At 36.1% G+C, this 23,028-nt stretch overlaps 1 protein-coding gene across 1 annotated transcript in view; it reads left to right on the forward strand.

Annotated features, from left to right (window-relative positions):
* Positions 1-22,747, forward strand: part of LOC307105715 (uncharacterized protein) — a gene marked incomplete at its 5' end in the record, with an annotated part of 44,949 nt that extends 22,202 nt beyond the window's left edge. The window contains one exon of the mRNA XM_079781619.1: positions 48-22,747. Coding sequence (XP_079637745.1) covers positions 48-90 — 43 coding nt within the window. The 3' untranslated portion in view covers positions 91-22,747. The remainder of the gene's footprint in view (positions 1-47) is intronic.
* Between the last annotated feature and the right edge of the window lie 281 nt (positions 22,748-23,028).

Here is a 23,028-nt window from a genome sequence, read left to right on the forward strand (position 1 = left end):
GCCTGGACACTGGGTTCTGTGCTGACATGAAACACTCCCATTCCTAGGATGTCAATGCAGCATTCAGAGACCAGAGGGGCTGGAGGTTAGATGAACATGCAGGAAAAGAGAGGTGGAACCATAGGACGAAGCATCATTCTCTAGTAGGTAAGATCACTTACATGCACCTTTGCATTTTCATGGTCAAAGGACAGACCTAGTATAAATAAATAAATCAACAAAGAAAGTAATGATAATTTCCTCCAGCTGCTGATGAGTGCCCAAAATCTCACCATTCAAGTATGAAATACTCTGATATCCTAAAATCTGGAGAATTTAGGTATATGAAAGGAGGGAGGTGGGGGAGCATGAGCACTGTAATAATTTAAGCTGATCTTAATTATGCAGAGTTTAGGAAAATAACCTGATTATAGAGTCAATAAGAGGGTTCAAGACTGAATAGTTTGGGATAGCTAAGGAAATTTTTAAAACTATCGGGTCAGTCCTAAACTGTGCACTGCCAGAAGGAATTAATCCTTCAAACAGTTAAAACAAAATGATATGGGGAAGATTACAAAATCTGATTAGAGTATAGACATCCAGAGATGCACTTTGGGTAGGGAGACTTTTATGGATTTTCAGGGTTCTTTAACACAAACCTGGGTCTGATGTATTAGACACAATTGATTCTTATACTGCCATGTTTGTTTTTAATTCATGATTTTTAAAATAGATTTACTGGTCACATTTCTCAGGTAGTGGCAAGATCTTAAGCAAATTTATTTAGTTCTGTCTTTCTAGATGAGTGGTTTTCTGTCTAGAAGGTATAGCAAAATCATTTTATAGCTTTTGTGAAATGCACATACTCAGCTCCCTTCCTATATGTATAAGAATTGCAGAGTCCATAGGGCAAGAGGCCGTCCAGGTATGTGGGACTAGAAAAAACTGTCCTGGGAATTGTTGCCACACTCGTTTGGGCGGTTGCTATTCCAAATAGAACTGGTACTGGTCAATTACTCACAAACAACCAAATAGCTTAAACAAAATAACGTTGAGTCTCCAACTGGCAGAATTATTCTGCACCTAGTTGGGATGAATCTGCTTTACCTTTCACATGGATTTCATATAGCTGACTTGCTAAAAAGGAAACCCATGTATATAAACAGTGAAGTACTGTATTGATGCTTGTTAAATGCCCTTCTATTTATGAACTCTTGTAACTAAGATCTTATGGTTTTTCATGCTTTGTTTGGAGAAGTTTTTACGTTTATTCATAGAGCTCTGAGCAAAAGGCTGGATTTCCAACCTTGTGTTAAGGTTTAATATCTTTCACCTGTTACAGAATTATTCCTTGAGATTGTTTGCTTAGGATGTACTACCAGTCACTTAGGGTTTTTCATTTTTAATTTAAAGTTATTATTTAAAAGTGCTAAGATTCCAAAGCAAGTAGGAGATCTGTCACTTTGAGGAAAATTTATGGGAGTGGAAATATTTTCTTTTTGTAAACAGTTACTGCTATACAATGTCTTCACAGGGTGTAAGGATTGTTATTTATCTGTTTTAATTAAAGAGTACCCTGCCTGTCTATTTGCGACTAACTTAAAAGAAGTGGGTGTCTTGGTGAGAAGTTCACAAGGTTGGTTACTGTAGCTGGGTTTGGTGAACTGACTCAAGCTCTAGTCAGCAGTGGTATAGGAATGCCAAGTACTAAGAATTTCTGGAATGTAGAATCGCACCGCACTGATAAAGTTTGCTTTGTTCCCCTATGTGACTTGACCCATTGAGAAAGCATGGTTCCCTAGGAAGTTTTAATAGTTCAAAGCCCTTAGTTAATAAAGAAAAAGGCCACAACATAACTCAGCTTGTTTTCACCTGCTGCCTCAAAGATTAACTTTCTTAACCTTAATGGGATAGAGTTACCCTTTGATTTGAAAAAGTAATTTATAGAGCTCTTCACATTTGTTAGTTTCAGTAAACATGACACTGTTTGTGTGGATTTGTTTATGTTTTGGGTTTGGTGTCACAAACTACTAAGACTTCTGCAACTTAAGAACCTTATGGTAACTTCATCTGAAAACAAATCTCAGGGAAAGGCACACCCTCTTTTCTGTATCAACTTAATCTTTCACTGGACTAGGAAGGGTTTTGAATTACTTCAGGAAAGTAGTGACTGATAGAGCTTAACCTTCAGTTTTCCTCATTTATTTTCATAAAAGAATGGGAGTGGAATTCAAAACATTCAAATTTAGAGTTAATGTGCGTCACTGTTGCGAGTAATAGGTTCAGTGTTTTTCCAGTGGGAAACTGTGATCCACAAACTGATATATGCCTGTTGTAGACCTTGTTATTCCATTCTACTTTTCTCCTGATTGTTGCTTACTCTTTCAAAAACCAGCTGACTGTACAAATTGTTTCTGGGAGCATATTTCAGAGCAAAAGTGATACATAAAAGCATCACGTAAGTCTTGTTTTTGTCAGAATTTACAATGTTTGAAATAAATCTTTTATTTTCATTGAGAGTCTAACTTCACTTAAATGTAGTATTTAATGTTAAATGTGCACTTTATGTTGTTAACATGATTTAATTTCCATGTTTGGTCACTTTCACTGGAAGGATTTTAATTACATAATAAATGCTGGAGTCATTTTAAGTAACTCTGCCTTTGCCTGTTTGTTCCTTGTAGCTACCAGTAATGGATAAAATCTGTTTGCATATGTCATCTTAGTACATCATAGACTTGTATAGGAACTTGGTAAATGAATAATAGACATTCATGAAGCTTTTTGTTTTGAATGTGAGACATTTTTAAAGAATATTTCTATTTAAATGAGACTTCAGTGATGTACAGACTTGCTGCCTATACATCTTAGAAACACCTGCTGGGGAACCTTCTTCAGGTTAACAGAGGGAAAGCAGATCCCTGTTGACAGTGAGCAACTGTAAACATCCTCGACTGGAAGCTGTGAGGCCACAGATGGGCTTTCAGTCGGATGTTTGCAGCTGCCTACTGCCCCGGACTTCAAGGAGCTGCTTTAGGGGCTATTATCTTGTTAACTAGAACTGAATACCTTGCTTTCTCTTTGATACATTTTTACAAAGCTTGGATGAAAATGGTATAAATTAACTTTAAAACCATTTCTGTACATTTTTAGAGGACTTCAGCAGGGCAGGAGAAGAAGTGCTCTGTGTCTGCATAGAATTTGCAAATGGGAGACATCTGTAATACTCTCAATAATAAAAACTAATTTTTAAAAACAGCAAAGTATTCCTGAAGGAGTAAGGAAATGTATTATAGTATTTTTGTTCTTATAAAAAGTGTACTAAGGCAATATTTTACAAATCACTCTAAAAAGTGATTTGTGTTCTCCTGCTGTTTATCTGTAATTTCAAAATAAGTATTTTTAAAGAGCCATTCACTAACATTTCTATTAATGAAATGAAATTATTTGGAAAGAAAAAAAAATAAAGGCCAGAGTGAAGAGTTAATTCACTTTGTTTGGATTAAATCTCTTTTATTTCTTCATAGGTTCAGTTTTTAAGTAATAAAGTAGTTTTCAGTTTAATAAGATACTTAAACTAATATTGACTCAACTAACTCTTATTTGAAAAATCTATTTGTTCTTGTTTTAGCTGATGAGAATAGTATTTTAGGCATTTGTTAATACTGCCCCCATTCAATCGAACTGTTAACTTTGCTTTATGTAGTAAGATATATCTCTTTAAAATGCTATACTAAATATATGAAAACAAGCTAAGTTTTTAAAAAGAACCCGGTTTTGGATCTCTGTGAAAGACCTAATTTCTAACTTGTTTTTTTGTTTTGTTTTGTTTTGTGTGTTTTTTTTTGGTAAATCTGTATTTGTCTTATGGAACATTTGTTTAATATGAAATATTTAAATAGTAGAAATGAGACACTTTAAAAGGAGATGAGGGCAGCATCCTTTATCCTCTAACACATAGTATCTTCTAAACACGTGGTATTGTCATTAATGTAGAAATTATAGTTTCTGTTCCCCCATTAATACCTATTGATGATGTAGATAAGAGGTGATACTGAAACAGTGTGACTGTACCACCATTTAAAATTTTACCAAACTACGGTTGAACACTCAGCTGGTATGGCTATATATATATATATATATATATATATATATATATGTATGTATATATTTATATGTGTATATATATATATGTGTGTGTGTGTGTGTATATATATATATATATATATATATATATATATGCCTTTAAATTTCCTTCATACATAAAGCCATCAAGTGAAAAAAACTCAAATTAGTCATACTGGGCCATGAGAGGTTAGTAGATTGCCACTGAAACAGGTGGGAGGGGTGAGGGCTTTCCTTGTGCTAGGCCTGGGGTCTGGAATTGAGAATGTGGCCTGATTTTTAATAGGTAAACTTAAAACACTTAGAGTAAATAACTCAGTTGTGTCCCAGGGTAAATGACTATAAGTTTGGAGAAATTGGTAAACTTTTCCTAGTTCTTTGACCTTCACTTGCTTTAGGTTCTTTTGTGTTATTTCACATGCCCTTTCTTTCTTCACTGACCTCTAAATTTTCCATTTCCCATTTCTATTTGTTTATTTTCTTCATTTAAGTAATTGCTTATTAGAATATTTTAATTTATAAAAACTACAACATTCTTAAATATTTTTAAACCAACAAATACAAATCTCCAGAAAACATTCTGGATAGTTTTTAAATTCTATTATTTGTTATGCCCTGTGCCCCATATTTCCATAGTAACAATCTAAAGTGGTATTTTAAGATAATAGCAAAAGTATGCAATATGTATTTGGAATAAGATCTGAATACATTTTTTTATTTTGCAAAAATATCCAACTTTTAACTTTACAGTATTACATTTTTACAACTATATTAGACAAAGTTATTGTGTACTTAAGTAAAATACATTAATATTTAGCATAAATTACTCTTTATTGCTAAGTATTTTCATGTGTTTTTTCTTCTTTACATAACTTCGAAATTTCATGTTTGTATCAGCATAATAAAATATAACATATGATCTAGAACATAAAATTCTTGAAATGGACCCCAGTAGGTCAGTTACTGAGAATAAAACAGTAAAAAATGTGGGCTAGATAAATGTAACCTAAGTGTAGCTATAAAGTTTGTAACGTTAAAAAAAATAGCACCACACTGAGTAATCATCATAGCTATCGTATGCTTGGTTTTTATTTATAATTTGCCAAAATAAAAATTGGCACATTCTTGGAAGGGAGATTTTCAAAGGAAGTGCAAGAGGTTCTAAAAGTGGCATTGGTGACTCATTTAAATAATACTTATTTCCTGACCTTAAAACTCTGATTTGAACCTGCACTGCATTCTGTGATGATGCTATCTGTAAAACCTGTCCTCTACTAAAGAATACTTAAAACCAGGAGCAAGGACTGTGGAGGCAAAGGTTACTGCATGAAGGCCTGCATGGGAATTAGGAGGATATACCTATGAAACCTGGCTCTGCCCAAACAGATTGCTCTCAGAATTGCCTTGTTTTCTTTCACTAAAATTGTAGTTAGATATTACTATTGCAGGGGAGAAAAATCTCTCTTGAAGTAGTGTCAGTTTGTGGTGGCTTAAAAATAATGCAAAGATGCCAGTTGTTTTTCTGTATTAGAAGAGTAACCAGAGGTTAATTATTTCTCTTAATTTTTGAAGTGACTTACTGAAATCTTACTGAAGTTCTTTGTTAACCAGCTTATCGGTCTCACTAAAATAATGGAAAAGACGTGCTTTGTATTGCACTATATCAGAATAAGTATCCTAAGTAGATATGGAAGATGTGTTTAATAGTGTATACTATAGCTGTTGTATGCATGAGCTAAGCTGTTAAATCATTTAAGAGATTGGATTTCTTATGATTATTTTTTCCCCTTCACTTTTTTTTACTCTTAATGGCAAAAAGCCAGTACAGAAAAAGAGGGGAGGGAACCTTATCCTATAAATGTGCTTCTTATTAGAAACAGTAGTCAATCAAATAAATATTCTTTAATAGGCTTCTTTAGTTGTTATGCACGAACAAGTTTATCTCGCTAATTAATACACACTTTTAAATCATCAGTGTGAATGTGGTGGGCAAGTTAATGTTGCCAAGTGATACTTAATCTGCTTTTCCTAATTTGTATATCTAATTATTATATAAACTTAATGATCCAGTACTTTGAGAGTAGAGGCTTTTAATGCAAATTAACACAAAGTAGATTGGGGATTCATTGAGCACAAAACACTCAATGTGAACTTACTGTCCCCAAAGGCTTCACTGCCCCACATGGTTAAACAAATTAATGAATGAGCTCCTTCAGGTATTGTAACAACACTGAGTAAAATCAGAATCTCTCCATAGCTCTCAATTCAAAAATGACACCATGATATTTCAGGATGTGAGATACCTTACTGGCAAGTGTGTTGGAAAACATAAAATGTTATATACAGTAGGTTGATCAATGTGCTTCCTTGCAGGGACTGAACTACCATTTCTGAATTTTGGATTTGGTCTTTTTAGCTAAGGAGTTAAACTCTTGAACAAATGCTTATACTAATGAAGGAAAATGTATGTAAAAGCTAAAGAAATGCACGCAGTTAAAGATGTAAATAAATGTTCCAATGCCATAAAAGAGTGTCACAGTCAAGATTCCCACAGTGGAAATACATTTATTTACAGGATTTGTGATGTTAATGAATGGAAGCATTGTTGCCCTGTTTATGAAGATTTATTTGCACTGAGTGTAAGTATACTGAAATGAGTCAGAAAATTGGTGAAAGTTGCAAATTCAGGTATTCAACTTGCAGTATTCATATTTTGCACATAATAGATCTTTCTAAGTACATATTAAGAAAGTGATTTTGTTAAATTCTTTAATATTTAATTATCATGTTACATTAAAATTATATTTGGAATTATAATCTTTTAACTATGGACTGTCCATCTGGAAAATTTAATTTTGAAACATTTATTCTTTTTCATACACTGTCAAGTGGCTTTCTTGGCCATATCAGAAATATAGTTGTCTTTTTTCCAGTTCTCATTATACTCCCTTACTCCAGTAAGTCTGTAATTTATTTAAAATAATAAGTTCTGACAGTCAGATATTGAATAAAAATCTAGGAAATTTGTATACTGTTTATTCACAGAAAGAATAATCTTCAGTGGTATTTTGAACCAGTCATCTAACCTTTCTGTACTTTAGCTTTAGTTTCTGGGCTGACTTTATTAATTTCTTATAACTTGTTCCTAAATCTCTAATTAAAAATAAATAATTTTGGATTGTTAGAAATTCTAAAAATTTAAGACTATTTTAATAGCATAAATTCAATTTGTCAAAATGCAATTTACTAAAATATAATTTCTCTTTTTTCTCTAGAAAATAATATTTGGTTGTTGGTTCTTATTTAATTCTTAAAGACAGTATTAATTCAGTTTCCCACCCAAGATAACATGAGGACCAGTGCTGGGAGAAGTCAGGGTTATGTTTAGGAATGGAAAATAAGTCCCAGGGCCTGGTGAGCAGTGCCTTGCTCTGACTCTTGACATAAAGCTATCTTTTTCTGAAGGGAACACAAGAGTCTTGGGAGTGACTAACTTTAACTACCAATTATTTTTAGGTTAAAGAAGAATAGGAAAATACCAATGAAGGCAGGATTTTTTCTTATTAAGAATGACTAGAGGCCCGGTGCATGAAATTCGTGCACAGGTGGGGTCCCTAGGCCTGGCTGGTGATCAGATCCGATCTGTGGGGTGACCGGCAGGGTGATCAGGGCCCCGGCTCACACCTACCTTGGCCTGGCGCCACCCGCTTGCCAGCCCCACCCCCTGCCACCGCCGCCAGTTGCCTCCCTCTGTGGGGTGACCTGCGGGGTGATCGGGGGCCCCCCGCTTGCACCTGCGTTGGCTGGCCTGGTGCCGCCTGCTCACTGGCTCTGCCCCCCACTGCCACCGCTGGTCGGGGCCTGTGGGCTGGGGCAGCTCCTGTGTTGAGCGTCTGCCCCCTGGTGGTCAGTGCATGTCATAGCGACCAGTCATTCTGCTGTTTAGTCAATTTGCATATTAGGGTTTTATGTAGATAGATTATATCTTAGATTAAGATATTACTTAGTGGCTACATTACATAATGCTGCATGGCCCCTCTGTGGGAACATCTTCTAAAGGGGCTATTCATTATTTGCTTCTGCCCCATCTTCTGCTCTGCCCCAGCTTTCTAAGCTCCAGCCACACCAACTTTCAATTCCCCGAACAACCTTTCCCTATTCCTTTGCATTCCAAAGCCTTTGTCTTAGCTCTGCCCTCTGTATAAATTGAATACTCTTATTTTACCCACCTCTACTTCTAAACATAAATCCTCACACACTCATACTTTAGGTCTCATACTTAATGTCGTTTTTTTCATGGGAAGTTTTCTTTATTCCCTTCTCCTCATGATATGGGCTCCTTTGTCCTGAGAAGCAGCCCATCAAAATTATGAGGTAGGAGGAAAGCAGTCCAGGCAGAGGGAACAGCAAGTGTAAATAAGCAGAAGTTGGATCAGGCAAAAAATTATGAAGTGTTCTGGTTCAGGTGAGCAAGACAGGGTCAGGAAATACAGGGCCCTGTAGACCATAATGACAAGTTTGAATTTTACTGGTAAGCGCCAGATTAGTATTTGTTATCATAAAATGTTCTTTGAATTATGAGTTAAATTAAATGAAATTTAAGGACCTCAAACGTATTGACTGACCCTATCAGAATGTGGGTAATAATTTTTTAAAATGAATTGTTTCAATAAATATTGAATGCCACTAGTATAAAGAATAGTGAATGTTAGGGACTGAAGGATACAAAGTTGAAAAAGACTTGATCTCTGTGGTTGCTAATAAAGGTGGGATGAGATAATGGCATGTGGACCAGAGACCCAGAATTACCTGAATCCCGCTGGAGACCAGCCATCCCTTCACGAAAAGGTCTCACAGGAAATACATGCTAAGAAAAGAAAAAAAAACCATAATAACATCACTAAGTGTAACATCCTCTCCAATCCCCATATAGAATGCCAGTGAACCAGGCTGAACCATTTCATACTCCTTTAGCCTAGAGCAGGATAGAGTATCTGAGGAGATGAGTATATCATATTGCTTACTCTTGGGAGGAAGAACATCCACAAGAAAGTTTATCCAAATGGGATAAAAACTGTGCCCATGCCTTTCAGCTGAGCCCAGAAATGTCAAGAACAACATTCCTCCTCTTTGTGTATGTATCTGGGGTAGGAGCAGGGGAGTCAGGGAGGAAAGAGGGCAAAAGGTGCTGATATCTAATTCCCCTTAGATTCCAGTACTGCCCTCAGACAATTTTTATTGAGGTGAAGTTGAAATACATGTAAAATAAGTGATATTGGCACATGATGTCCTGAATAATGGAAGTAATAATAAAATATTGGCTGGCATTTATTGAGTATGTGCCAGGCACTGTTGTAAGTGCTTTGTATTAACTCACTTTAATCCTCACAATAGCCCCGTGAGTTAGGTGCTATCATAATTTTACAGATTAAGTAAGTGAAGCACAGAAAGGCTAAATGACTTGTTCAAGGTCACTCAGTAAGTGGAAGAGAACCTAAGTAAAGAATAAAAAGTGCTGATAATCACATAAGAAAGAACAGCCAATCTAAGCCTGAAGAACAGTGAAAGGCATTTGAGTCATACTTTCCTCAGGTTGAGGATGTGAGGAAGCACAGGGTGTGTTGGGGAGTGCAGGGAGGGCAAGTGCCTAAAGAGGTGCCTGCTCCATGCTGCCTGGTTACCCCTCAGCAGGTCAGAGGGAACCTGGAAGCCATGTAGTCAGAAACTGTGCTGGAATGTTGTGGAGGCTCTACATATGTGGTGCAAAAATATCTACACTTTTAAATGGTGTTGAATTATAGGATACAATTATGCAGAAATGTTTTGTTTCCCTTGAAAGCTAGAAAACAAGGGTCGGTTCTGGCTGCCTCTGTAAATAGGCTGCTGTTTTTCTTTCTTTTTGTAGTTGTAAAGAATCATTCATGCCAGTGTAGTTAATGAGCTTCCGCAGCTGTTAAATAAAATTACATATTCTGTTCATCTAGGGCCCTCTATGCTGCCATTGTCTCCTGGCCGTCTTGGTGTCTTCTGAGCACCGGGATACTTCTAAGTCACAATGGCCCGGCTTGTTCTCAGTCCAGGAGGTTCTTTGGTCTGGGTCAGACAGGCCTTCAGAAGGAGAGACTATTTTGGCAAAGGTAGCCATAATAGGATGTTATTTTTCCATATCACAGCTGCCCTCCTCAGCAAGGACTGTGAGGAATACTAGAGGGGAACTATTCACAATTTTCTGAAAAGGTTATTTTAAGCAAAATTATTATCCCTCAAATTATACACAGACACTAACTTTCAGTTTTCCAAGTAGGGCACTTCACCAACTCCATAGACAGCTGTGGCTGAGGGGATTGACCCCGATTTCGCTCTTCTCTTCCTTCATGATGTTTCTTTCCACACCTGTCAGAATTGGAGCTTCCTGGTCATAGCTTTTAGTATAAGTCTGAAGATATTTCAGTCTCCCAATCTATTGTTGCTCTAAATTCAGACTTTTACATCTAGTCTTCCTCACTGTCTCTCTGAGATAATCACATCCTCTTGTGCACTCCAGAAGTTGCTAACTCCCCATGTGCCGCCAGGAAGTCACTCTTCATTCTGGCACCACCAGGATCCACTTTGGAGCTCTGATATGCAGCTGCTGACCTCTTCTGGGCTGTGTTCAGTGGGAATCTGCTGCCTGCTCTGGTGCTGGGACTGGTTACAGCCAGATGCTTTTTGATAAAAAGGAAGTAACCTCACACTGGGACTAACTGCACAAGTCTCTTTTTATTGCACAGGAGTTGTGAAACTCTGTGCTTCTTCATAAATGTCCCCTCTTTCCAAACACCTAATTCTCTGTCTTCCATTGAAACAATATTTAGATTTCTTTTCACAAATACTTCCAAAAATATTTGCTAGGTAGTATTTGACTATCTGCTGTATGAAAAACAACTAATAAAGAGTTAATCCTGATGAAGTATTAGTTTAACCAGTGAATAAGCCAAGAAAACAAAGACATATGTGCAGCTACGTATTCTTATACTTCCCATGTCTTTGCCTTCCCAGTGCCCATATGGACCTTCCATAGGTGCCCATTTGTTCTGCTCTTTCTAAATTTGAGCTGTTTGCATAATAGGTGTTAATCTAGTTGTGTTATTCTGATCATTAGTTACATCTTCTGCATTTGATGCTATAGCAATATATACATGTTGTCATAATCTCTTTACCCTTGCATCTCTTAACTTTTGAAGAGGGAGTTAATTTTAGTGAAAAGTGATGAGGAAAATATCCTTGAACAGTAAAAACATTGCTTCATAAAAAGAGAAAACCATGAGAGTTTTCCATCGCTTGTTCTCTATTTCTGTTACTAAGGAAATGTTAAAAATATAGTCTGGAGACTATTTTCTGTCCTATAACTGTAGCACAACTATCTGCTGACACATAGGCCACTTAGGAAATATTGCTGAATAACGCATTTTCAAATAATCTGATGTCATCTCAGCCAAATTCATATCTGAATTAACAGTCCTTTCTGGGCTTCACACATCTGCTCAGAGATCTGTAATACTAGTAAATGGTAGATATTCAAGGACTGCTGCAGTGTAGTATTTATGCAGCTTGGCTAGAAGCAGTCCCTCTCTTAACATGGTGGGTAAGATGAAGACTAACCCTGTCATTGTACAGCACAGTAGGAACATTGGCCTGCTGACTAAACAAATATGATTGCCAGAGTGAATTATTAAATTCCAACTGGCCTCACTTGCTAGAGAATTTCACTCCTTTTCCTCCCACACAGCTTCCTACTTTTTATTAGATGAACAGTATTCAGCTCTTGCAATTAATTGCTGTATTTTGTTAGTCACTACTACAGCAGTTTCCCCGTGTTTATATTTTTAAACTAGCACTTGGATGAGTCCTGTTGAAGCAGAACAAATATGTGTGTGCATCTGTGCAAATATTTGTCTAAAATTACATTATTAAAAGTCCCAGTGAACTTTCAGGCTAACCGCTGTGCTTTGTATCACTTCAGAGACTTCAGAGACAGTCACATCATCAGGCTACTGTTACTTTACTAAACATGGGTGACTTCATCCCAGCATTTCCGTTAGAGGACTATTTGGGAGACTCCCTTCCAATAGAGGAAGTGGGTTGATGAGGGCCAGTGTTCTCATTCCAAATCCTTCACATCTCTGAAAAGCTGCATCCTTTGTAGAAAATAGATCTGTGTGTGTGCCAAAGTGTAACCCTGATGTTCATCAGGGAGGGGAGGAGGTCACATATTCCTTGTCTGTTTCAGCAGCAATTCTCCCATTTGGCAGGAGCTCAAGAGGAAGTATTTAACAATGGGATTTTCTAAAATTCAATGTAGTAAAGAATGTTTTTATATTTGAATGGATCTAAGGAAGTTTTATTTTTCTCCCCCCTGATAAGTGGAGGGTATTTAAGGGTAATGGTATCTGTGGATTTGTTGGGAGGATTTGGCTCTTTTATTGGACTTTGTGAAATAATTATTTTTCCATTTTATCATTTTCATGAAAGGTAATCCTCAGAAGAAAAAGCTGTAGTCTCTTAACTTCGTACTGATCTTAAATATTTTCCTTAGGGGGAATTAATGAGGAAGTAACAATCTCTCAGGAAGGTTTAAAGCTGTGATTTTATTCAACAATCAGAGCTCTTTTAATGTCTCCAACCATGCCAGAAATTATAGTTATTTTCTTTCATACTCTCACCATAAGGCCCGATATTTTTAAAAGCCTGAAACACAAATAGCTTTACGTTAAAAATAGCACAAAGTAGAGGAAAAGATGTTCTTGTTATCACTTCAACTACATGAGGTCTCCAAGGGAGCCACTGAAGACACAAGTTTCCTAGGTCCAGCACACCTATCAGATAAGGTCCAATGGTTGGTTAGCAGCTACAATAGAAAGTTTGAGGCCATCTGCTGAGGAACAAAGATCCCTTTCCTTTAAGGCCTGCTAGGTTTATAGGTCTAGGGTACAAGAATGGTCTTCATTAGCCAGTGGCTCGTGCCACCATAACACATAGCAATAGTTACCCAAAAGTGTTTCAATGACTGCTAAGAAAAAGGACAAAATACCACCAATGTACTTTTCAATTTGTAATACAGTCTGTTTAGACTTTGTTAATTTCTAGTCTTAAAAAAAAAGTAACTTTAAGAAGATTTACTTGATACAGAATCATAACATTATAAATTCTTCCTCTTGGCAGGGCCATTAAGTCACTTGGTCCACATCTCTATCAAATGGGAATCCCACCAATTGGTCATTCAGACAATGTTTGGATGTCTCCTGAGTCAGGAACCTCATTACAAGATCATATTTTGCACATATAAATTAATCCATTCACTTTATAGATGTTTATTAAGCCCTTTCCACACAGAGATATGGCAAAGAACAATGCAGCCTCTTATTACAAGGAGTTAGCATTTTAACAGAAGATAAAAGCATGGAAACCAGTGATTACATGAGAGAACCTATGGTAGGGTCCTGTTGAGAATTTCAGAAGAAGATGGCATACAGAGTAGATCTATTTCACTTAGATCTATTTCAGGAAACAAATGTTGAGCATATTGAAGGACAAATGGACCCCGACAAGTAGAGCAGATATATCAGAGAGACCAAGAGCCTGCTCAGGAAGAGTGACTAGTGGATCATGCTGCCTTAGTCAATGTGAGAGGAGAACCATGGACAGATTCACAGAACATGACATTTAAAAGTGGGCAGAGGAAGATGCCTGAAAAGGAGCTAGGAGAGGAGGAGGAAATGAGGCTAGAGGCATGAAGCTAATAGAGAATTCAAGGAGGGAGAACTCAACAATATCACCAGCTTCAAAGAGATGAAAAAATTGGCCTTTAGCAGAAGGAGAGTCCTCTTCCTAGGAAGAAGAAAGTATGAGTGGACATCAGAACAGATTTGAGCTGAGATGCAGTAATGTGGAGAACAGAATGTACTTTATGAGATAGAAAGTGAGGTGGGTAGGTCATGTCTGAGAGGGATGTAGCTAGGGAAGAGGTGGTGGTTTGGAAAAGCTGCTGTGGGTATAGAGAGGAAAACTGTAGAAGCTATTCTGCGCTTCATAGGACCAACTGAGATTAGAGCCATAAATTTGGAGAAATTTGTATACCTTCGCTAGTGTGACTTTTTCCAGCCTTAAATTAAAAAGCCAAAGATAGGCACAAAGGAGGGAGAATGTGGTGCCCTGGGAGAATGTGGTGCCCTGGAAACTCTACCTGAGAAGGAAATGTGACTGTTTTGGTGGGTAGTGCACAATCACTGTAAAGAGTAATGTGATGTAATATATGCAACCTTTGGGTATTTTGGTAAATTATACATTTGACTTATATAGAAGCAGCTGTTTCCCCTCTCTGCTATCAGGACTCCACAAACTTTGGTTGTGCCATGACCTCAATGTACTAATAGCTCACAGATCTGGCTTGGCTCAGTAGAGAGTTTGGAATGGAATGCGTCATTTCTCTGACTTCTCATGCTTATGACTGTCTTTTCTCAAGTATTATGGATCAACCTGTATACTTCATTGCTTAAATTTTACAGTAGTACCTGATTAATTAGACCCCATTCAGGAGTAAGCTGATGACCCTCATAACTTAATTTTCCAGATAAGTAAATGAGATTTTATGCCTGCTACTTCTCTATCCCATACAGTACCTAGAACAATGCAGATAGAAGATCCATAAGTACTTGATTGATTTCTAAAGATAGCACAAGTATCTTAAAGTTGGCTAAAATCACATTATCTTTTTTGGGAGGCAGTCATCAGTGTTTTTTAGGTTGGACTTGATGTCAATTAAAACTCATTCCTTTTTCACATGAATTACTCTTTTGCCCCATTTGGTACTTGTTCGGCCCATTACCTCAATTTAACTAGATATTTACATTTATCCGGAAGACTTCATAAGAGCTGCAGTTATTTCACCTTTTCTTCCATAAGAAATTTCTTAGAAATGCTACCTAATTCTTTTTTTTAAATATATTTTTTATTGATTTCAGAGAGGAAGGGAGAGGGAGAGAAAGAGAGAAACATCAACGATGAGAGAGAATCATTGACCGGCTGCCTCCTGCATGCCCCCTACTGGGGATCGAGCCCACAACCCAGGCATGTGCCCTTGACCAGAATCGAACCTGAGACCCTTCAGTCCACAGGTTGACGCTCTATCCACTAAGCCAAACCAGCTAGGGCAACTATCTAATTCTTAAGTTAGATTGTTCCCATTGCAGTAATCTGTCAAAGTCCTTTTGGATGCTGATTCAGTTATCCAACATAATTACTAACTGCTTGACTTATTTGTCAAATTGAGAAAGCTTTTATTCACTAATTTAATTGAGGATATTGATAAAGATTAAAATAAAACTATTGCATAGAAAGGTCCAAGGAAGGACCAAGCCTGGCTCTCAACACTCTCCTCCAAGTTGATATCTGTCTGATCATCAGGGTTTTGTTTGTTTGTTTGTGGGTGGTTTTTTTTGTTTGTTTTTTGGTACAATTGTTCAGCAGTTGTGAATCTTCCTAATTCTATTGGGATCCAGTCTAATTTTCTGCACAAGAACATCTTGAGAGATTTGGTCAAGTATACTTTGCCTAACACATTTTCTGTCTGCCTGTCCACAATCCTATCAAAATGGCAGAAATAAACATCAATAGCCATATTATATAAATATGATCTCCTGCCTGCCTTCTCTTCCAGATCCTTATCAGAAAAGATCAACGATCATTGAAGCTCTAAGACAGAGGATCTCAGATATCAATTTTTTCATTCATTAAATATTTCTTAAGCAGTTACTCTGAACTGGACCCTGTGCTAAGAGTTTAGACTATAGCTATGAACAAGCCAGCCATCATCCCTGCCCTCACCAGAAATGTCAGTTGTTGCCTGGCTGCTGTCAAAGGCTGAAGGGCGGGCTAGAGCATAAAGCAGCTGTTGTAAGTGATAGACCAGAGCCGGGAAATAGCATGTGCAGAAGTGGAAGCTTTTCAAGTTACTAAGATTGTAACATAAAAATATGGTGTCAAGGTCTAGATAGATTGGGAAACTGGTTGAACTATGTAACAAATAAACCCTAAGAAGCTTAAATTTGGCACAGCTTGTTTTCTAAAACATTTGGTATTAATAGACTTTCACTCCAGTAACTCAAGTGCATACTAGCGATAGCTTTCACACACGCTAGTTAGCATGCTATAAAATTGGCACTCTCATCTGAAGTAACTGTCTTTGAACTTAGAACTGCCATATGAGAATTTTGATTCTTTTGCCACAGGGAGAAAAAAAGACCTAGCAGAACAATGAATCAATTTTTACTACATTGCTCAAGTCTAATGTTCTTTGGAGAATTGCATATGCAATATCCATGTCTCCCACTGTTTATTCAGAGGGCTCGTATTAATCATTTTCTGAAAGTACTTCTTTGTTTAGGTATGTGTACACCTGGGCTGACTCTTATACAGACTTCCAGATTAACTATACTTCATGCACAGATATCAAAACAACTGTATATAATTGGCCCAGGGACCCTATTTAACCCTAGCTTAGTTCCTTTTTTCTTTTTCCCCTGAAGGTTATTCCTGAGAAAAGTTTAGTAGTCTCATTTGAAAAGACTGCGGAAAAGCAGTATTCGTTCTTTCTCTGGAGCTCGCTCCTGCAGAAACCTACTTCTAGGTACCTTCCACCCTGTAAGGACCTAGTAGGCCAGGGTGCTGGTGCACAAACCCAGAAACTCCGTACAAGACCTCTCCAGTTGAACAAAGAGAAAGAAATGTTTCCTTTCCTCACTATTGCTGTTTTCTTCTCCCCTTCCTTTATATATTTTTCTGCTAGCCTCTTTACTTCCCAGGCTTCTTTCAAATCCCTGTTTATATGGTAGCTTCCTGTACAAATGTGTATTCCACTTAGATGGAAATCTTGCCTAAATGAAATTAGGCAGATATGTCATGCCAGATATACACATGACTCACTCTCTTGCTTCATTTAGTTCCCTGGTTAAATGTCACTTTACTAAGAAAGGCCTTACCTGAACCCACCTCCATCTCAAAGAGCTTTCTCTCACAAATGATCATTTAACATACTATACTTTCCCTTGAAACATTCATCATACTATACTTTCCCTTGAAACACATCAAACTATGTGTTAATTTCTTAATTGACTTTGATCCTTCACAAACACCATGAGACCAGGGCCTCACTGCTACATCTCTATAGTCAAGAACAATGTCTGGTACAGAGTAAACCCTAAAAATTTTTAAATATAAGAAATACATATTAAATTATGCCAATTAAGAACCTTGAAGTTTATCTTTTAAAGCTTAGTACAGTATATTGAAGTTCAGAGCTTCCTCAATGTCACACAAGTGGTAAGTAGAACCAATATCTAAACTCAGATCTGCTGACAATTTATTCATATGACCCTATAAAATGCCGAAAAAATAGAGATAAATTAATTTTATAAATATATTTATTGATATATCTTTATAGTTAAAGCATAATGAACATAACGGGCAATGCATTAAACTTTATTATAAGCAACTGCTTATTAGAACATTTTAACTACTTATCAGAATGTACAAGACCAGAATATCAATTGTAACTAATATGAAGGTTGCATATCAATCAAGTGCGCCAGTTTTTCTCTGAAACTTTTAATATGGAATTTTAAGAAAAAGAAATGGCCAATTTTATTTTATTTTTTATTTATTTTGCTCATTCCTCAAGATTTAAAAAACTCTTGTTGCTTTATTTTCCTCTCGTTTGGAAAGATGAGAAAGATGGTGGAGAAATACATCTTTCAAGTTTATAAGTTATGCTCCTTGCAACCCCACAGATGTCTATTGCTTCCCTAGAGACACTTGGGGACTGATGGTTAAGCAACTAGATTTGAAGCCAGATTTTTGTTTAGGCATTCGAACTTTTTCTTCCCTTGCAAACTCCTCAGCCTTCAGATGAGTTGGAAAGAAAATGTATAGTTCTCAGATTAATTTTCACATAATAGCATTTTATCTTTTTTCAAAGATTTTCTTGATGGGGAGGAGATAAAGTGTACTTGGCTACAAGATTTTATTTTGCAAAGGTAACAAGACAACATATTCTTTTGTCATAAGATTTTTTTTATCAATTTCTTTTTTCCAATGTGAAACATACTTTCAATTTTAATATAATGAAAAAATAAAGATATGTGATAAATTTATGTGTATAAACATAATTAGAAAGAGATAAAGATTAAGTACCCTGACAGAGTCCCCAAATATTTTAATACTAATTTGCTTTAAAATTTTCAGCACATTTTCTTCTCAGCTTCATTCTACTGGGTTCTGTTTTCCATCAAAAGAAACATTCTGTCATGTTAATATACAATAGCAGCAAAAACTGCATAAAGATACCATCCTCAGTGCTGCTGAAAAGCATTTTCAAACATTTTCTTAAAATATAAGAAGTCACCTATTCAGGTTCCAATGAATATAATCAGCCATCTGAGGACTTTTTATATTTTTGTGTGGTGAGCAAACATCTTTTATTTGAACTGCCTAAAAGAAGCATTACATCAATTATCTCAATTTCATCATTATGAAGCTAGATGCTCATGTCCTTCTTTATCTTAAAAATGGTTAAAACACTGAGAAAGTAGTAACTAAAAAGTCCTCAAAGAAAAATGATTCATAACCCTACTATTTACACCCAAATATTTTAGTTTTTGCCTTTTACTTTGAGTGCCTGCCCATTTTTGTGCAGAGAGAATTATTTTATACATTGAAAATCATATTAAGCTTTTTAAAAATATATACTTTATATTAGTCACTCAAATGCCTACATTGTACCACATTACTGTTTAAATTGTCTTCTCTAATGACTAATATTCCCATATAACTTTTGGATCTGTCACTTTATTTTCTTATGATAAATTACCTTAAGCAATATCACCAAATCAATGCAGGCTTTTTAGCTACACATGATTATAACATTTGCTGAAGTGATGCCTGTAATGTGTATACTGGGTTGGGTAAAAGTAGGTTTACAGTTGTTCATATGGAAAGTAATACAATCATTAATAAATAATAATACAGGAATAAACTCTTGTTTCATGTACTCACAACTGCAAACCTACTTTTGCCCCACCTGAATGTTTAAATGTTGCTAATTTAGTAGTTGTAAAGTGCTAACTCAAATTTATTTACTTGAATCTTTTCATTGTAAAATAGCAGTGATCTCTATATTTTTTGAGTTATGTGTTCATAGCTGTGGAAGCAGGCATTTCTTTACACCATTATTGCATATTGAAACATTGATAGACAAGAAATGATAAAGACATTGCATGATCCCCAGAGAATTAACTTGAAATTTTATATAGTCCCCCATGATGTTGTAAGACTATAAAGTATCCAGATATAGCTGAGCCTCTTTTGCTTTTCTAGTATTAATAGATATTAATATGAAGTTGTCAGAAACAGAATACTTCCACTCATTAATATTTTCTCTGTTTAGAGTATGTGAGTTTACATAGATGCTGAGAAAAGTCAACTGGGTTTCAGATCTTAACTCTTGCATAATTTTGAGCAACTTTAAGCCTCAATTTCCTCATCTGTGTGGGATTTTTTTATGGCATTATGGTAATTAGCGTTTAGCACAGGATTTGGAATATGAAAAGAATTCAACATGTTAACTATTACTATTAAGTCTGATCAATTGTGTTAAACCAGAACTGTTAAAACATATGGTCTATTCAGGTAAGTCGATGTAATTAATTTTAAAAATGCATTTTCTTTTTCTATTTGGAAAATTTATAATATTCAGTATAATATTACTGTTAACAGTAATTGATGGCATTACAGCAGCAAATATGTTGTACCAGATGTATTTCCTAAAGCAAATCTAAGTGATAAAGCATGCTGCTATCACCATGAAATGCACATAATGCCCATCCACTGAAGGACTGTGCAGTAGGTAGTGTAATGTATTAAACATGAATGTTGGCCATTATAACTTTATAACTTAGAAAGCAATACAGCGACAAAGAGACAGTTGCTCTATCTATGATAATTTGAAATAAATAAACTGCAGGAGACTCCACTTAATAAGAGATAAACTATCATGCTGGAAAATAAGCTGAACAGATTAAATGAAAGGAAATATAGGAGCCATAGAGGACCACAGAGGTTAAACAGCAATCAATAATTCAGGCATCCTGCTATATAATAGGAGTGTGAGCTATAGAGTCAGGCAGACCCACAAGTCTGAAGTTCATCACTTATTCGCTCTGTGACTCACAATAACCTCATTGAATCTCAGACGAAGAAGAAGAAAAATATGTTTTATTAAAGAACACTGTTTATGCCCTAGCCGGTTGGCTCAGTGGATAGACCGTCAATTCCGGTCAAGGGCACATGCCCATGTTGTGGGCTCGATCCCCAGTAGGGGGCGTGCAGGAGGCAGCTGGTCAATGATTCTCTCTCATTGATGTTTCTTTCATTCCCTTTCCCTTCCTCTTTCTAAAATCAATAGAAATAAAAATATATTTAAAAATATCCAAAAGCAAAATTAAAATTTTTGATAGTACCCCAAACTGACCTTACACATTTATATGAATTTGTTTGACCTAATTAACTTACACTGGTTATCTTCATATTATTAATAAATCTGCCTCAGTCAAATGACAGAGCACTATAATCATGGATTTCAGTTTTGCCCCCAAAAAGCAAAATTTAAAATCTTAAATCCTGGATCTCCGAAGATCTACTTTACTGCACTTGAAATCATTTAGCATTCATTGTCACTATGTATAGGTTTTTTTAAATTAAGGCTTGTGGTGATTCATTTATTTAGAATTCAATAACTATAGTAACTATGACAGTGTAAATTACTGGTGTGGAAAGCCTAATAATACAGTACTTGTTTGTTTGTACATTTCCAACTAAAGAGAAACAAGTAGCAATGCTTTAGGTTATAGTGACACCTGGTGGCACTGTTTTGTTAGAATATTTTCTGATTAGAGCTGTTTTGTCTCAAACTTTTTTTAAGTAATGGTTTTATCTGCTAGAATGTGCCTTGAGAGCCCTCTCTCCCTTCCTGGCCCCACATCCCCTTATGTGGCAGGAATACTTGGGCCAAAAGCCCTGCTGGAAAGAGCAGCCAATGTCCCTTACATTTCTGCCTTGGGTTTCAGAAATAAATCCATGTCGTTGCACAAAAGAAAACTAATTTAAGGCAGAAAGAATAAAGACACCGTTATATGCTAAAATTGGAAATATTAAGACTAGTGACATGTTATGAAGTGTTTCTGCAGATGTGTATTTATTGACTGTGCCTGGCATTCTCGAGGAGGTACATACTGTATTATTTTAGCATTTTATAGATGGAAAAGCTGAGGCTCAGAGAGGGCTCTAGATAGTACCCAAGGTCACAGAGTTAACTAACTTTATTAAATCTCCAGAAAATCCAGAATTACAGTTGAACCTTATCTCTAATTTTGAGAGAGAAAATTAACTATATTGATAGGGAGTAAAAAATATTTATTCGTGTTATTTTTTTTTCTTCTGGGAACATTAATTTAATCGAAATAGTATGTATAAGCAAAAAAAGATTTAAAGGAATCAAGAGCCCAAAGAAATTTGAAAGAAAGCATGATTGAATAGGTTACATCATACTGGTCTCCTAACTCCCTTTGAATCTCCTCACAGCATTCTACACAAAGGTAACCCAGACTTCTGGATATTTTCTCACACGAAAGATTTTACCAGGTTTTAGACTTAAACATGTTGATTTGTGCTACAGTGAGAACTTGCAAAAGAATCGCTTTAGGCACAGATTTAAAGTACAGCACTTCGAGGTCAGGAAGTAGAGCTTTTTCCCAAGGATAGCCATGAGAAGGTTAATTAGAGAGGGAGTGGACTTTCTAAGAGCAAATTACTTGCAAATAAAACCATGGAATTTTTCAGCTGGGTAAAGCTCCATGAATTTTGTGAACATATTCTGTACTAATATCTATGTAAAGGTCACATTATTGTTGGTTATATATTGTAATATTGTCATGAGGCATTCCATACTTGCAGTTTTCTGTTAGAATCTGGGGTAAATACAAACTGGAGTGAGAACCTTTAAAGTTACACTCTGTGTGTATTGTCACATTTTCATTGTGATTTTTCTCATAGTTGTTCCTTGGAAATTTCTATATAGTTTATGGTTCATTGACAATATGTTTGTCAAATTGTGAGAGTTTAAATGTTGTTTTCATCTATAGGAGGGGCAGGGTAATGGTTCCCTATTAAATGTTCATGGCACACAGTGGGCAAAATGAAAGTAGAATGGCAAATGTATGGCCTAGGTGAGGGAAAAGGGCAGGTGGCAAAGTAGCTGGAGGAGATATGCTCCTAGAATAAGATGCAAGCAAGCATGTTCACCAGGAAGCTGCAACAATGGGAGGTGACCTGGAGCCTGACTAATAATTAGTAACACCCATGATTGGGGAAGGCTGAAAATCCTGAGTACACAAAATACATTAAGCTTCTAACGGGTTTTTCTCCAATTAATCATTTATGGCTACTATAAAGCTGCTACATTTTTAACTTAAAAACTGAAATTTGAAGAAAGCTACTGCATATCTTAACCCTTTGCACTCGGATGTTGAGTGTGACTCGACACGGTTAGCATCGGTAGCAGCTCTTTTTATACTCTTTGAATGTATCAATAATTTGAAATATAAAAATATCCAAATAAATAAGTTTGTATGAAAAGAAACTCCAGTTTTTTATTCTACTGCCACACTTTGTAAAATCTGGGGTATTTAAAAAATTAAATCCCGAGTAGAATAAAGGAATCGAGAAAAAAACAAGCGAGTGCAAAGGGTTAAAAGATGATGTGTACTACCATAGAATTTTTTTTTATTGTTTAAAGTATTACATACAGTAGTACATATATCTCCTTTTTTGTTCCCC

This window comes from Cnephaeus nilssonii (genome assembly GCF_951640355.1).
Source record: "Cnephaeus nilssonii genome assembly, chromosome: 9".
Classification (NCBI taxonomy): domain Eukaryota; kingdom Metazoa; phylum Chordata; class Mammalia; order Chiroptera; family Vespertilionidae; genus Cnephaeus; species Cnephaeus nilssonii.